The 17,495-nt window shown below is 36.9% G+C and overlaps 1 protein-coding gene across 3 annotated transcripts in view; it reads right to left on the reverse strand.

The window, feature by feature from the left end:
- The window catches only part of LOC139138316 (proteasome adapter and scaffold protein ECM29-like), a 66,688-nt gene that overhangs the window by 39,458 nt on the left and 9,735 nt on the right, over positions 1–17,495 (reverse strand). For all 3 annotated transcript variants that reach the window (XM_070706641.1, XM_070706640.1, XM_070706642.1), the window contains 20 exons: positions 16,494–16,612; positions 16,052–16,207; positions 12,604–12,823; positions 11,810–11,949; positions 11,129–11,207; positions 10,223–10,342; positions 9,762–9,926; positions 8,514–8,563; positions 7,742–7,808; positions 7,064–7,189; positions 6,469–6,572; positions 5,845–5,974; positions 5,160–5,240; positions 4,409–4,699; positions 3,706–3,837; positions 2,735–2,903; positions 1,940–2,181; positions 1,455–1,556; positions 682–891; positions 63–177 (listed from right to left, as the gene is read on the reverse strand). In XM_070706641.1, the coding sequence (XP_070562742.1) occupies positions 63–177; positions 682–891; positions 1,455–1,556; positions 1,940–2,181; positions 2,735–2,903; positions 3,706–3,837; positions 4,409–4,699; positions 5,160–5,240; positions 5,845–5,974; positions 6,469–6,572; positions 7,064–7,189; positions 7,742–7,808; positions 8,514–8,563; positions 9,762–9,926; positions 10,223–10,342; positions 11,129–11,207; positions 11,810–11,949; positions 12,604–12,823; positions 16,052–16,207; positions 16,494–16,612 (2,818 nt within the window). The remainder of the gene's footprint in view (positions 1–62; positions 178–681; positions 892–1,454; positions 1,557–1,939; positions 2,182–2,734; positions 2,904–3,705; positions 3,838–4,408; positions 4,700–5,159; positions 5,241–5,844; positions 5,975–6,468; positions 6,573–7,063; positions 7,190–7,741; positions 7,809–8,513; positions 8,564–9,761; positions 9,927–10,222; positions 10,343–11,128; positions 11,208–11,809; positions 11,950–12,603; positions 12,824–16,051; positions 16,208–16,493; positions 16,613–17,495) is intronic.

Below are 17,495 nucleotides of genomic sequence, written 5' to 3' on the forward strand. Positions count from 1 at the left end.
GAAATCCAATTAAACCCTTGAAAACAATTTGAAAGAGGAAAGGTTTTCAGAGGAATCCTTACCATCATTTTCAGTCAGCATGTTCATGAATGCCACCTGAAGTTGTTGAAGTTTACTCTGGATAGCTGGATGGGATCCAGATTTCTTGACAAGTGACAGAAGCCACAGACAGCTTGCCTGAAGATTCAAACAAATGAATTGTATGAGTTTGCAGGGGTAGTTCACCATCACACAAGTGGCTGACTGATACACAGGTTGTAAAGAATGATTCATTTGAGCGTATAACAGTTTGTGAATAAACCCAATTACTAAAGGTACGCATAGATACTTGGGTCTGAATAAGATCAATAGAGCTAAGGTCTAAATGATCAGAAACCTGTTATCTTTACTCCAGTTCATAAATCAATCTTATTTATTTTGTTACAGCTTTAGTACAAGACATAGCGAACAAATCTTATTCTCTCTGTGTAAAGAACAATCAGAACTATCTTTCTTTATTTGCCCATATCTTGCTTGTTTTCATAACATAACCTTATATACAGAAGCTCATCATTTGTTTGCAGAATTAGAAAAGTAAAACAAATTAAATTCTCATCATTTGACTGAGCTAGACTGTAGTGTTTTGCACATCATATTTTCACTTGCAAAATGTGGGAGAAGCATTCAAGTTTTCAGACCTACCTGACGGACATGTGGTACTTGGTTGATGGTGTACTTGGATAGTATGGTATCAAGTAACCATTCCATGTCATCTTGTGTTGTATCATCTTCACTGACACTGAACTGTTTTTCATCTTCTGTCCACATGTCTCGGTTAGCTGGTGACCTTTGACCTAAGGCAGCGCAGTTCAGGGCTTCACCAACTGAGAAGTGTAAATGCACCTGTCTTTCCTGAATAAATGTAAAAAAAACCAAAATTATAAAACAACAGTTCATACCAAAAATTGAAAAAACTATTGAATTTTTTTAAATCACCTAATAACACTACTTAAATCAATGTATTTGCACTTTCACAGTGATATTCTAACCACTGAATGATAATGCTTTGGCACAGGCATGCTTCATTGTCCTAACTCTAGAGGGCTCCCTACCTGACACTGATATGCACTGTGCTGGCAGAAGACAACACCATTAATTTTGGCTGTCTTATGTCTTACATTATCAGACACATGACTTGTTTCTTTTTGACGGAGGAAATGTTGTCAAGCGAACTGTAAGTCATTATCTAAATCACAGAGCCTATGTTCAATGCAGTGACCACTTGAGCAAGTACAATGACGATGTGTGGGAGCAATGGTGTCATCTGCTGATCAATAAAAGATATCAAAGGCAAACGCTAAAAAACACTGAACGAAACAGTCCGTGATACTCAATCATTCCCTCAATAAATCAATTTTGGGTGACATGACTTTTACCATATGATTCAAAGTGGAGACAGATAACTGCTGACTGACCTTGGTAGAATCCAGTAATCCTTGGATGACTCTTCTAGTGTGTGGAAACTGTGCAGTACCAACAGGCATATAGCCCAGGGCTAGACAAGCCTTCTCCTTCACCTGCCAACATCAAAGATGGACACAGATAGGTATTTAGGCTAGACTTACTTTATGAACAGTTGTGTAAGAATATTGTGAAATCATACAAATATTTCACAGGTGTCAAGTCTCAAGTGCCAAGTTCATTTTCAGCCAGGGGTAGTAATGAACATTTAAAACACAGATATGCATAGCTAGCTGTTTGAAAACAAAAACAATCAATCCATGTGTGATACTACTGGGTAAAAGGGGGACACAGTCATGGTCTTGATAATATTTGGTTCTCTATATGTAGGAGAAACTGGTAATTTTTAAACATTTAAATCTTTATATAAATTACTGACTCACAAATTCATGAAGTAATTTTTATGATGTTGAATCAGATACAAAGTTGAATGACTGACCTTATTTGGTTCTTTAGATGACTGTATCTTAGCAGATAACTTTTCCACAACCAGTAGCTTTGTACATTGTTTTGGTGCGGGGGCATCTTTCTTGGACTTTTTCTTATCTGTTCCTTCAGCGGCGTCTTCCTTGTTGTCTGCTTGTCCATCTTCCAAAGGTAGACTCCCATTTCTGCTGATTTCTCCGATGGCCAGACATGCTCCACCATTGAGCAGTGCCTGGGAACTGTCCATAGTATCCACTGTCAACACAAAGTGACAATCAACCATTACGTATACATCACTGCTCTATAAACATTTCTACCCCTAACCCTTGCTCCCCCATTTTATGTAAAATGGTTTAACCAAAAACAATGGTACTTGGTGTTGCATCAAATTACAATGATGGATGTAAAGGTTGGAAGAGAAAACTAAACAGATACATGTGTATTACGCTCTTATGAACGCATCAGTGCATGAAAGAATGCATTGCTACAGAACAAGTACTCATTGATGCAACTTCTAATCTAACAGAATTGGCTCATAGGATTTCTAACACATCATACAAAAGGGCTAAATTGGACATATGAAATATCTTTAAAACTACCTTTCCATACTTCTATAACCAATGTAGGGAACTTAGAAAATAGGTATTCCCATGATGTGTACAAAATTCAATCTATTGGTGACAAAAGTGAAATTGTACTTTGACCCCACCCCTCATTTCACAAAGAGTTTTCACTTTCAATCTAGAAATGTGTTGACAAGAAAAATTATCAGCCATGAAAAAAACCTGAATTACTAGTATCCACCCACCAATGGCCTTAACAGCATCAGAGATGGCTTCATTGAGTTGTTCAGTGGCTACAGTGTCATCTAGGTCTGTCTCCATGTCAGTGACAGTAACATCTAGCTTCTTTCTGTACAGGTATCTACCAATCAGGTACCCTAGAGCCAGTAGTGACCCATGCTGTGTTTCTAGTCTCTGCAACGTTAAAAGTTAATGGTGTATTTTGATGAACTATTTCTATTTCAATGTCATTTCACAGAAGCAGACAAGTTCCAAAGCTTCAAATCCAAATCACTTGAGCTTATACAATTATTTATACAACTGGTAAAGTTGATATGATGTATACAATAAAAATGTGCTCACTAAATTATTCACTTTGTTCATGGTCCCTGGTAACAATCTGCTAAATTATGTAAATAAATACACAGTGACTTCATAATATCTTCAGAAATGTAAAAGAAACATTTGCTAACCTGTATTATATTATAGCTTTATCAATACCACTGAATTTTGTGACATCACACCATCAGATTATAACTAATGATGTATCTGATTATCCAGCATTGTGGCCCAGAGAACAAATTCCCTGGCTTTGCCAAAAATGTAAAAGAATAGCAAAAATGTAGCCCCATCCGGTCCACCAGAAATGAAATCATGCAAACTTTGCACTCCATAATGTACTCAGCTTTGCCTTGTACATTATGTCGTGCAGTGTTTGCTTTTGTCCATTATGGGCTGGGACAGGTACATGAATGCTTAAATATAGGATGACTACAAATTCTTAGACTTTTCAGAAAAATATGCTCCCTGGGCTAAGAATGTGCAGCCTATAAAATCAAATCAATCCAATACACCACAACATCAAAACTAGAATTTCAAAAGGTAAAATCATTACAGTTTCAATACTCTCTAGCTGCTGACATCACTCACATGTATCTGTACATTTTTTTCACTTTAGTATAATAACGTCACTGATAAGTAAACCATTACATCTTACCTGGTCACTGATATTCTTAGTAAGTTCTTTGACAACTTTGAACAATGCTCCGTGGTCCAGTGTACAGGCAACCACTGCAAACAGCTGAGCTGCATTCTCTCTCATCTCTTCACGGCTGGAGTGCATCAAACCCTGCACAGAACAATTTATGTAAACTGTAATGTTTAATAACTGAAATGAACAAACAACAGTGAGAAATTTGGCTCTTTACTATTGTTACTAAAATACATAAGGTGGGAGGTGAACCCTGGTACCCATCCCCTTAGATATAGATCAACCCAAATCACTAAAAACAATAGGGTTTACTGAAGTCAGGTGACGGAAAGGTTGAAAAGTATGAATTTCTGTTTCGTATGCACTGAAATACAAACACAAAGATATAACGGAACAGTCACGGGCAGGGAACAAGGATGTGATTCAGAAGAGAGTTGAAAGAGAGGAGAGAGAGAGAGAGAGAGAGAGAGAGAGAGAGAGAGAGAGACGAGAGAGAGAGAGACGAGAGAGAGAGAGAGAGAGAGAGAGAGAGTGAGAGAGAGAGAGGGGGGGGCACAGAGCAAGACTACAGAAAAAGAGAAATAGCGCTTGAGAATCACAGAAAGGAGACAACGAAGACAAAAAGTGTACACATCTCCACGGGTACACATAACAGTTCAATAATATTTTAATTGGCAAATTTATCAAGAAAAGGTAGGTGTAAAGATACCTTGATCCATTCAAGTTGATCCACAAACTGTACAGCAAGTTTCCTTGATGATACTGCCAAGATTTCTAGCAGGCAATACATTGCAGTTTGACTTGCAGATGCTGACAGCAACTGCTTAGACATCTCCACGTAGGTCTGTACAGGGCCTTTTGATGGGTCTTTACCAGTTTTTAGTAGCTGGTTCACATACACACCGATGGCTGGTGCTTGTTCAATAGATGGATCACTCAGATTGGAGTCAAATGGTAGCCCAGCTGCATAGGCCAGACACATTCTCATGTACAGTAGTACCTAACAGTCAAGATATCATACACAGATTACTGGTCAGAAAAGGACTACAGCACTGAGATATCTAAATTCACATACATGTATCACCAAATGCTTTACCATAAAATAGTCAGGTGGATTTTACTGTGAACTTGGAAGAATGTTTGACTGATGCAAAAACATATTTTGTCTGATTTTAATACTGCAGTCTGTGGTCAGATCCTTCAATGTGTAATTTTTATAATTTCAATCATAACTTCAATGGTCACAAAGTACCTATTTCCAAAAAGCTCATAAAAAATGTTGGACATTTATTTTCGCATATTGCTAATGGAACCGTAACATCATTAAGGAATGAAAGCTACACAAAAGAGATTGAGAAAAGTATGTAAACAGTCAACATGCTGAATTCCTCTGCAGAACAGAAGAGTATGACATGGATGAGTTGTTTGACTAGATGAGATGGCATCTTTTAATGTCTTACCTCATTGAATATACTTGGATTGAATGGGAGATGGGTCGTACCAATGACATGTCTTGACTGGCTCTTCAATCTCTGCGCTGCCTGATTAATATCAAAACAGATTTCACATTAGTTGATCAATACACAAAATCAGTAACTAGATATTATACTACCGTATAACTTTGTCAATATCATTACCAGTGAATTTTGTGATGTCATTCCCAAGATTATTAACTGATAATGTATCCGATTATCCAGTATTGTGGCCCCAGATGTTTTCTACATCTACACTTTCACTGGCATTGCCAAATTATGAAATAATAGCCATAATGTACACCGTCCCGGCTATAATGCATGAAAGCAAACTTTGCACTCCTTAATGTACTCAGCTTTGCCTCGTACATTATGTCGTGCAAAGTTTGCTGTCATCAATTATGAGCCGTGAGGGAATACATTAACATTTATAAAGCAGCACATTTAGCAATTTCCTTGTACTTTTTCACATCCATTGAATAGATAAAATATTTACTGTTTTATATCCTTGTTATTATTTATAGTGCTTTTTTACCTAAGCATTATATTTTCAGTTTTGATAAGTTCACAGTGGCCAAGTTACAACTATTAATCAAACAAACAGAATTAATTTTGTTTGATCAGATGCATGCACAATGAAATTGGATAAAAAATGCACAAGACACGAAAATACCTTTTCTTTGATATAATTAGTTACTTCAGTAAACTCTGGAAAAGGCTTCCATTCTTTAGTTTCATCCCTGTCATCAGGTTTGGCTGGACTTCTGAGTGCTTTGATAGCTTCAGAATGTATGTCTTCTTTGCTACAGACAACAGTGTAAAGACACCTTGAGTGTGTGAGGGCATGTGATATTCAGTCATATCATGGTCAATATACCTGACCAAAGTGCCATAATTTATTGAGATGCCTCATCCAGTTACATTGTTTTTCATAATCAACATTAGTCATAGGTTTTATTCACATGCAAAACTACTGAATCTATTCTATAATCTATAGAAGGCAATACATGCACCAGTATTCTCTGTACTCGGTAAATGACACAGCATATAAATTGCAATATAAACGTTAAACCTGGTTTCAGGATAATGAGGTATGGATCTGCCATGTTTGTGAAACCACAAAATCTTCACTCAAATTCCTTTGAATGCAAATTAAACTTTTCAATATGACTGTTGCTTGTCAGAAAATGAAACAGCATTCAGTACATCTACGTCGTCAAATGCATGTCATAATGTTGATATAGTGCCAACACCTTACTCCTGGTAACAGTATTGACCAATATACAAAAACACTTACACATCTCCAGAAGCCAGCAGCAGTACATATCTGGATGGGATGTGATTTGGTGGGAACACTGCAACCGCATACTGCACTGCAATGACTCGGGCTTGAGCTTCGTTCTGTGTATGTAAGTGGATGGTAGCTACACATGATATCATGAACAAAATTAAAAGTTTTAGTTTAGGTGATCATGTGCCCTAAAGTGAAAGTCTAAAATCTTTATTAATCCTTCAGACCATCTTTGTTTGAAAATATAAGAGAAAAGTAATGGTAGTTAATCATTTGAAATTCAAAACAGTGGCAATCCCCGTTCTGAATCAAATGATACAAATAGCTATCGTTGAATTTTAACAAAACAAGATGGCGAGTTCATTATTGCTCCTGGCATATAAAAGGATTCAACATAAACTTCAGTGCAGCTAAACCAGAAAATTTTCTAAGATCTGTCACTGAGAGAATTCCTTCTTCTAGGAAACATGCACACAAAAGACATGAACACACTGAGTAAGTATACCCGAAGGCAAAACTCAAGCATTTTTAAAATGTTTACATTTTTAACATTTATATGTGGATGTAGTGTATCATATTTTACACATAATATTCTACTTACATTTTCTACATTGCTCATCACCAATGCTTCCATCAGTTTCACATTAGGTCCTTCTAAGTTTCTCAAAGCTGGTGTCATCATTGACAGAGCTTCTTGGACATGTAGTCTGGTTTCTTTATCTTCAGACTGAAAGTACATAAATCATTCAATTTTTAGCGAAGACAAAAATAATTGGTGACGTCAATTCAAACAATACAGAAAAAGATATACTTTTTCTAGGAAATGTTTCATCAATGAAACTTTTCACACTTCCTTTCACTACCAGAACTGCTAAAGGTGGGAAATGAAACACCACTGATAAAAAAGCTGACCAAAATATACTGCTGGTGCAAGATTTTGAGAACTTCAGATGTAAACACACCTTGCATATCATAGAGTACCATTAGATATCAACCACTTACATTGAACCACATAATAGATAATTTTCATATATTTTATAATTAAAATTATCATAAACACAAAGGTGAATATTTCCTATATAAGCTACGGAAGTATCATTGAGTATGCGGCAAATGTGTAGTTGCTTGAGGTGTATGGCTACTGCCAACGAGACCCGAAGGCCTGACACAAAACAACGGTGACTCTATAGCGCCCCCACATGTTAAATGGAGACCAGAGATAAGAAAGGTACCATTGTGAAATTTAATAGAATAAACAACTTGAACATGGTAAACTCACTTTGCACATAGCTTCAAAAAATAGCTGTATCATTCCTATATCTTTGGTTACCATGCTTGGTACTCTCCTGAAAATGACAAAGTAGAGAAAGTTTCAAATTCATTTGTGGTACAACCGTTGACTGCTTATCATACAGACTTTGGAAAATGACTTTAACCCTTTCACCACCATGGTTTGTCCGAAACCATTGTTTTCTATGGTAAAGTTGGACCTTTATACAGGGAACTGGGGGTTGAAAGGGTTAAAAAATGCCTGTACTAGTTTTGACAAGATAAAGAAGTAAACTTGTTATCTCTTGACTGTTCAAGAATCATTGTATAGATCCATCTAGTATCCAATGGGACTAGTAAAAGTCAGTACTGGTGAAAACTTTGTTGTTGTCTACTTTCACTTCTCAGTCATCTAAGATGTTGTGGCAAAGAAAAACTGTAAATGTCCTGAACATTTTGAAATAGCTTGGCAGAAACTGTATAAATAATTATGCATTGACCTGAAATGAGAACATCATAAAGGAGAAAACTGATTCATCACAGAAAAGTAGCATAACAAATTTTCACTCTCAATTTCAGGTAAACCTTTGCATTAGTATGTCAATCATCAGCTTTGCAGCAGCATGTAAAGCAAATGACATTGATAAGGCGAAAAGTGCAAATTGTATACACCATTTCAAATAAATCTCTGCAGTATGTGGTTTGGGAATTCTTGATATGTAGCAATTGAAAGACTATGAAGTTAGCATTTATATTTCAAACACTGTGACATCCTTTCTTACCTTGCAATTTTGCCAACTGCTACATAGCCTAGTCCTTTGAGCTGGTTGTTCTGTTCAGAGGAAAAAGGAGCATTACCAGTAATCCACTACTACATTCTACATATCTCTGTTTCTCAGTATTACACACTTAAAGCCCCATTATCTGTATCTTTTTACATTTTACTTCCAAAAAAATACCATTAAATCTTCCAAGACATGTTTTTGATTCCCATAATTACACCATATTGTCTTTGAAAATGTCACTTTTTCAAATCCTGGTGATGGATTCAGTTGATTACATTCAGGTGCTTATGCGTATCTTTGCGGCAGCAATACTTGTGTAGCAGCTCAAAAATTATTTAGATGCTTAAAGGGGAAGTTCACCAAGGATGATTTTTACATATGTGGTAGCTCTGTGGTCATTTACCCCAGAAAAGCTATTTTCACCATTTATAACTCGCCCGATTTTCTACGAAAATGATAAAAATAGTACAGGAAAATGCCCATGTAATTTGAATCATGGGAAAAAAGCCCCAAGCTTGGAGCTTGCATCATGTGATATGGAAGGGACCATCTTCGGATGGGTATGGCCCCCACATTGTCCACTCACAGTAATGCAGTAGTAAACAGCAACACAAAATCTGACAGTGGACAGTTTATCATATGTGATTCACCGTTTATGCAAGGATACTCAGTATAAACAAAGTTATGTAAATACGCACAGCCTGGTTTAAGCATGGGTGAGTGGACAATGCCATACCCATGGGAAAATGGTGCCTTCCATATCACATGATGCAAGCTCCAAGCTTGGCGCTTTTTTCCCATGATTCAAATTACATGGGCAACTTCCTGTACTATTTCTATCGGTTTTTGTAAAAATCGTGCAAGTTATAAATGGCGAAAATAGCTTTTCCGGGGTAAGTGACCACAAAGCTAGCACATATGTAAAAATCATCCTTGGTGAACTTCCCCTTTAAAATCTGAGTTGTCTGTTTGAAAAGCAATGTCTGAAAAACATTCTGTGGTCTCACTTGGTTGAACATTTTTATTTTCGTTTAATTTGATTTCAAACCATCTAATTGGATAAATGCAAAAAGATACAGCTATTGGGTTTTTTAACATGAATTACAGTGTTGAGTGAATTGATCTCTTTCCATTGAAAAGAGGGTGCAAGCAGTTCTGCAACATGCTTATCATGGATCAGAGAAAACTTTCGAATGACATCATGTAGGCATGGAGAAGATTTCAGACTGATATGGTGTTACTTACGTCTTTAGAACCTCCGATGAGTTTCAACATTCCAGACATGAGCACAGGTGCCATGGGTGTTATCTTAGCATCACTACAACACAGACATAGATGATGAACAAACTGTACGGCATTCACCTTTAGTTTGTTGTTGGTGTTGTTACCAAACAAGCAATCAAATACAATCTGAAAACACAGAATGAAATGGAAGGATGTGCATAAAAAATCAACCTGATGCTTGAAGCTAAATATGCATGTAAAATTGTAAATGAAATTCATTTTATTCAAGCAAAGAGTAAAGTCTTGTCAGTATTTTGCCAGCGAATAGAAACAGTCATTAAAACCAACATCACAATGTTAGGCCCGTTCCTGACCATATATGTCCCCACAACATTGTAGGCCCCAAGATTATTACATTTCTCCACAATATTATATGTCTTCACAATATTCAGGAAATATGACACAAAAAGAGCTGTGCATACCTGAATGGAAGATGGAAATTGTTCACAGGCTTCCCTTGATTTCAACAGAAATGGGAACAGTTTCATTCTGATTCTAGTACTGGCCGCTGAACGTCTGTCTTCTGGCTTCACTTGAGGTTTCTGCAAAAATGAACAGGAAATAATACAGTTTGAAATGAATGTATGTCAATCCTGTTGTAATTTGAAAGCCTGCTTACAATCAACAGAAGATAATAGCAACTTGGCCTTTAGATACTGACAACTATGTCTTTGTATACTGACAACTATGTCTTTGTATAATGTCAACCATCTAGTAGAATCAATAAATAGGTATATCTTGTTATCCTGACATCTTTGGATACTGGTAACTACATATATGTCTCTGTACGGCCAAGTCAAAAGCAGTTGGACATCAAGGACTAACATAAAGGTAGAACGCACCTCGGGGACAGATATTCGGACTCTCAAAACTTTATAATTCTCTTCTGATATACCACATGTGGGGGTTCATTTTAAAGCTCTTGGTGAAGAAAACTTTTATTTTGCTCCATAGAGTTAACAAAGGGATGGCGGCCATTTTGAATTTCAAATATCAGTAAATCTTGGGTAATTAGTTTTTCCAGTACCAAAATTTGCATAGTGACCCCCAATTTTTATCCTAATATTGAAAGAGAATGGTTGCATTAGTCCTGAAGGAAAGTTAGAGCAAAAGTTTAAGTCTTTCACTTTCAAGGTGCATATTACCTTAACTAGGTCTTGACATCATACATTACAACATGACTGGCAATGTTTTCACTTTGAGGGAGAATCTCTATCACCACACCAAAAGTATGCTTTCATATTTACAACTCTCTACTTCCATGCAGAGTTTTTCTCAATGACATACTCTGAAATTGATATATCAACTGATTGGCAGAACACACTCACCTGTCCCTTGACAACCACGGTACCTTGGAAAATACTGTACATCTTCTTTACAATGATTGGGTCATTCCAATCTATGCCACTGTCAGATACAAATGTCAATGTCCATCAGTTATGAATGAAATGTGATATGTCTCAGAGTATTTGTCAGCATTGACAATCTTATCATCTATAGATCTAACCCTCATCCCCTCTGAAAAACCTTCCCAATTTTCCCTCACTGCTAAATGCTTAGTACATATTCCAAATATGGAAAAATTACAATCACATTACAGATCTTTGTTGCAGAGATTGAAACACTAATAATTTTGCTAATTTAATTGGACAGAATTGTCACAGTTATATTATTTACTTAAAATGAACACTGCACATTACATTTATAACGTTCTCTGAAGTACAGTCAGTGATCAGTTGACAATGCCCACTAAAGACCTTGCAAGCTAATGATGAAAATACTTTGATGAAAATTTCTGGTACAAACTTGACATTATTTTGTCAAAAATATTTCTACATTTCTACATGTAAAGGCAGCGGTAGAGCAGAGGTCTGACAGTAAAGGACAAATATAACTGTTAAGCCAGCAGACTAAATCTCTATTATTACACAAAAGACAAGCAACTAAGATCATATCAACAGATGGGACCTGTGTTCCTTCAGGCACTATTCTTTATTTTATTTCTATACCTTTGAATTCTCTTCAATTCAAGATCTGCAGCTGTAGCAACACTGTGTCTGGTGTCAGAGCATCCTACAATCAGATGACAGATGACTTCTTGTTCAGTCAGGATGTCTGCTCCAAGGAAATTCAGGATTCCAACTTTGTTCTGTGACAAAAAATAGGAAGAAAAGCAGTGTGAATGCATGTAGGGTAATCAAACAAAGTGAGACTTTGTATATACCTTGTGAATCAGTAAAAGCATATCAAGTTATCCTGAAATTTCATGACGTTATACAGTTTTCCTTTTGTATCCTTCTGTTGCACAAGCATTGACTGATCTCCCAGATTACGGTGGTAAACCACCAAAGGACACATGAAGGTCATCTGACCACTGAATCGGTCTCCTTAGTGCATGTACTTGTTCTGATGCTTACTCACTGGTCATGTTCCTGGTATTTCAATTAATAACAAGGTACAGTGCACTAACCAACATCTTGAACTACGGTACATTGGTTTAATTCCATTCAAATATCAAGTAAAAATGAATTTAACGTTTCTTGACCCAAATGAGATACAACAGATGTATTTACTTGAAAGTACATAACACTTATGTCACCTTAATTATTTTACATTATCAAGTCTACACTGATGAAGATACAGTTTCCTATGAAGAGTCCAGGACTGACCTACCTTCTTCACATCTCAAAGTTTGACAACGAACCATGAACACGAATGACACATCCATGTAACTGTGGTTGATCAGTGTCAAACGTTTTCAGATAATGATTCTTCGTTGACAACAGAAAATAGCAACATTCACCTTTTCAATTTGTTCAGGGTCTGGTATGTTCTCTCCCAGTAATCGTTTCACAGCATTCTGACTGAGTCCAGCGGTAGGATTTGCAGCAGCTGCAGCTACAGTGCTGGCTGGGGCTGAGCTGGGCCGACTTCTTCCTGATGTCCCGGGGGCTCCTGGTGCTCCAGGGGGTTCAGGTGGACCTGGGGCTGCTGCTGTACCCGGTCTTTCTTGGGTTGTACTACTACAAAAGTTTTTACAAAGATGATATGATAATCAGATACCACATTCTACCTTTATTTTTCAAATAAGACTTGTGATGCAAGCATCTTTTAAACTCTAAACAGCTTGATTGAATTTAAAATTATTCCATACTTTTCAACAACTTCTGCTTGTGGTTATGTTTGCTTACCAGTAAAAGACTACAATTGACAATTTTAACAGAGACAAGTAGTTACACATTGTGGCTTTGTAAAATATCTATGTATCTTCTTGACACTATGTTAAGAAGTCAGTGTAGTATTTCAGAACAGCCACACTATGCTTCAAGCATGACAAAATGATATTCATTTTAAACAAAGCGTAGTGATATGTATTTGTGTAAGTATGTAAATCTGGAGATAATGACGGATTATCAATGGAGAATACCCATGTATATCAGATCATGCACTACAAAAGAACACCAGAACAAAATATTTGTAATTCTTGTTTCAATTTTCTTACTCTGAATAACTGACTTTGATTGAGTAGCAGAACTACTGGGTGATTACCCTGTGATGTATACTTTCGGCGATAATTCCATTCATTCATACAACTAGTAATGCTGTCAATATGGAAATTCTATCAAAGCCCTGTCATGGATCAGTGTCCTGTCAACACTGAATCACATCATCAACTCAATACAAGTAGACATATGGAAGGAACAGCCTTAAAGGTATACAGTTACCTGTAATCTAAATATGCCCATATATGGTCAAAGGGGTGTTCCTTGGTATTCAAAATGCCCATGGGAGGGCGCTGTTTTTAAAAAGCGGCCACCCGCTTAAAATCTGTGATTGGTTAGATTTTCTCTTTCCATTGTAACCATGGCAAAATTGGAACAGGTGACAGTATACCTTTAAGGGACGGACCATTAGATCTTGGGAGGGGGGGTGGTCAAAAACAGAAAAAAAAAATTTTCAGAGCAGAAAGTTAGGAAAAAAAAAATCTTCAAACTAGTCTGCAAAATAAAAAAAAAATAAATAAGAAGACAAAGGCGTAAAAAAAAAATCTGCAAAAGTCTTTAAAATTTTGAATTTTTTTTAGATTTTACCGACAGAAAGCAACTTTCTGTATTTTTTAGTACATCCTCCCGGCACATTTTTAATTTTAATTTATACATTTAGAGTGACTGTATCCCTTATACTGGAAGTTGTGATTATCTTATCTTTTCAGGACTTTTGTATTCTGATCACTTGAAAATTATGAAATTATAGAACCTGTTTTCTACTTGTTTCCTGCGTACAAACCAAGCAGGTACACTAGGTAAAACATTGAAACTATGGTATGGTTGTCAAGACAGAAAGTTGTATTTGCCTTTTAAGATCAAGGTAAACAGATGCAGGCCACATCAGTTTCATTTTTTTCACAGCATTTTATTGCAATGATGACTGCAAGAATGGGTGAACAAGTAGAAACACGTCAATAATGATAAAACAACATATCAAGTCATTATGTATTATTTTGCTTTTAAAAAGGATTTTCAATTCTTTTTTCTCAAAAAACAGCCTCAAATAACAACAGCAACACATGTTTTAACATTCAACAATACACTACGTAGTAGAATGCCATCTATCCAACAAATCCCAACACAAAACACACAAAAGGGTTGAACTTTGAAAGTTTCTCGATAGCAAATACTGAATAAATCTGCATGATAATCGTTTTTGTGTAGCAAATTTCAAAGAAATTGGACAAGCCCTTTCAGAGAATACAGATTTTTTGACCATGAATGGCATAAATTGCCCTAAAAAGACAAATATTGAAATTTCAACACATCTATACACATCCAATCAATTTGGACATGCTGCTACAGAGAAATAGATGTTTTGATCAAAAAGGGCAACAATTGCTCTAAAAACACAAATATGCAAATTTAACTATATTATTTAGCTTATTTTAGCTTCTCAGCTTGTCAAAATCAATTGTAAATCATGAGATATGCATGATGTTTGGTGGGGTGAATGTAGCCATTTCACCACGCAGTAGAAAGGGAAGCCAGGAAACCAAAATAGTCAATTTTCAAAACTATACGAAGCTACTGAGGAGCAAGAAGACCATGTTTCAGAGGAAGATGTGTAATCCGAAAAAAATGCTCCCAAAGTGCCACCAAATAACACCATTTTTATCTCTATTTTTCAAAAGCTCCAACAGCAGGAGGGGGGACACCCCCCTCCTGACCTCCCCCCGCAAAAATACTCCCCAAGTGCCACCAAATAACACCATTTTAATCTCTATTTTTCAAAAGCTCCAACGGCAGGAGGGGGACACCCCCTCCTGACCACCCCCGCAAAAATACTCCCCAAGTGCCATCAAATAACACCATTTTAATCTCTATTTTTCAAAAGCTCCAACGGCAGGAGGGGGACACCCCCTCCTGACCTCCCCCTTCAAAAATACTCCCCAAGTGCCACCAAATAACACCATTGTAATCTCTATTTTCAAAAGCTCCAACAGCAGCAGGGGGACACCCCTCTCCTGACCCCCCCCCCCCCCCCCGTGACCGCTTGCGTGGCCGCTTGTGGTGCTTGGCACCACATCTTTGCCCTCTTTATCTTCAGACAGCGACGAACTAAAAAAAAATTATAAATCTGAAAATTTACTCTGAAAAAAAAAATTTGCACAGCTAATCTCAATTGTAAAAAAAAAATTTCATAAATTTACAATTGTAAAAAAAAAATTTTCACAATTTCATTGTGACCACCCCCCCTCCCAAGATCTAAGTCCAACCCTAACGTCCCCCCCCCCCCCCCCCCCACCCCCCCCCCCCCCCCCCCCCCCCCCCCCCCCCCCCCCCCCCCGACAGGTCCATTCCATAATCACCATGGAAAACAATAGCTTTGGGCCAAATCATAGTGGTGAAAGGATTAAAGCATTCAATGTAGATGTTCATATCTTGCATGTTTAGTCAGAAAAAAATACATCACAAGGAGTATTAACCCCTTCACCACCATGGTTTGTCCCAAATCCATTGTTTTCTATGGTAAAGTTGGACCTGTATACAGGGAACTGGGGGTGAAAGGGTCAAGTCCCTATCATGTATATCTACAGAACACAATATGATACCACCAATGATCTGTTGGAATCAAAAGAGAAACAGTCACAAACTGGCTTGTTTCTTTTCTTCCTCGCCACTCTTCCTTGCATTTTTCAACAATCAAAGTCCCAGAATACTGGATTTGGGCATGGATGATCTGCATGGTGAAGCACTTACCCAAAGGTGTACGGCAGAAACAAATAGTCCAACATGAAATCTAACAGCAGTTTGACTGTCTTTGGTCTCTCACTCAGTCCAAACATGACTTTCCTTTTATCAGCGTCAGGTGGATACTTGTACCCACTCAGTGCAGGGATCAACAGTTGCATCAAACTGTCAACAGAAAAAGATACCACGAAAGCAGATGTGAGGCATTCATCAGAAAATATCAAAATTGTATTATTTAAAGGGAGGTTTCAATCAGAAACATGATTTATTTGCAAGGAGTAAAATTCAAAGGCATGATTCTTTTCAGAAATTACTACATACGGTACAAGGTAACAGCACCACCTCTTAAATAAGACAGCTGTATTCACACCACAGAGATATGAACTGTTATTCTGTACTGTACTGTTCTCTGTATATGAAATTCTGAATGCAACAATGGGATTCATTTTACCTGTCTTGCTGAGCAGCTGGTTTTCCTTCAATACACTGGATCAATGTTGGTGCAAGCTCTGCTTGTTTCTCTGCTGCCATTCTTGGATAACCCATTTTGATGTACAAAATTGTAAAATTCTACAAGTATAAGAAATGTAGATCATTTAATTTCAGTTAGAATCAAATAGCAATAACTAAATTATAGCCTAAACAAAGAAATTACATGTCTGAGGGAAGGTAACCATTTGCCTGATGTCAGGAGGGCAAAATGCTTTCCTGCCTTGAGGACACATATCTCTGGTTGGAGTTAAATGGTTCTGTTACACGCCTCTCCAATATAATTTTCATAGCAAATTTTGTGTCTGATTTGCAAATGACAATCATGTGTGATTTCACAACAGATGACGATCCATTAAAACAATAGAGCGATTTTTGTTATTGAACAGCAAACAAACATAATTGAATCACAGTTATGCCTTTTCTCATCAAGTTGACAACGAGCCATTACAGTTGAATCCTATGGGGTGCATGAGCATGATGTTCAATACATTAGACATGTATAAGAATATATTTTTGAATGAATGTGCACACAGACTTTACCACAGAACTCTCTTCAGACTTTCATACATTTGCATGCAGTGACATAACTTTCTGATAATGGTATTTATGCAGAGAATGAGTAACTGCAGTTAAATATACATCCTGCTTATATCGTAACTAAGTAGGAAAGTACGGCAGAGATAACATGATTTGTTTACAATTTTTGTTGTTGATTTTTTTGAATTTAATGAAAGATACAAAATATCACATAATGTGGGATATATGTTAAATGTACATGCTAATGATCACAGGTCAAATTATATGATAATATACATAGGTGTGATATGACAGATGTGAAGGCAAAATGCGCCACTTTTGATTTTGCCTTGCAGGCTAATATGAAAGTCTGAAACAAACATACATGTACCATTTGCACGCTGCCACCTACAAAAAATATAATGGAGGTATAAAACTATGAAAC

This window comes from Ptychodera flava, chromosome 8 (genome assembly GCF_041260155.1).
Source record: "Ptychodera flava strain L36383 chromosome 8, AS_Pfla_20210202, whole genome shotgun sequence".
Lineage (NCBI taxonomy): Eukaryota > Metazoa > Hemichordata > Enteropneusta > Ptychoderidae > Ptychodera > Ptychodera flava.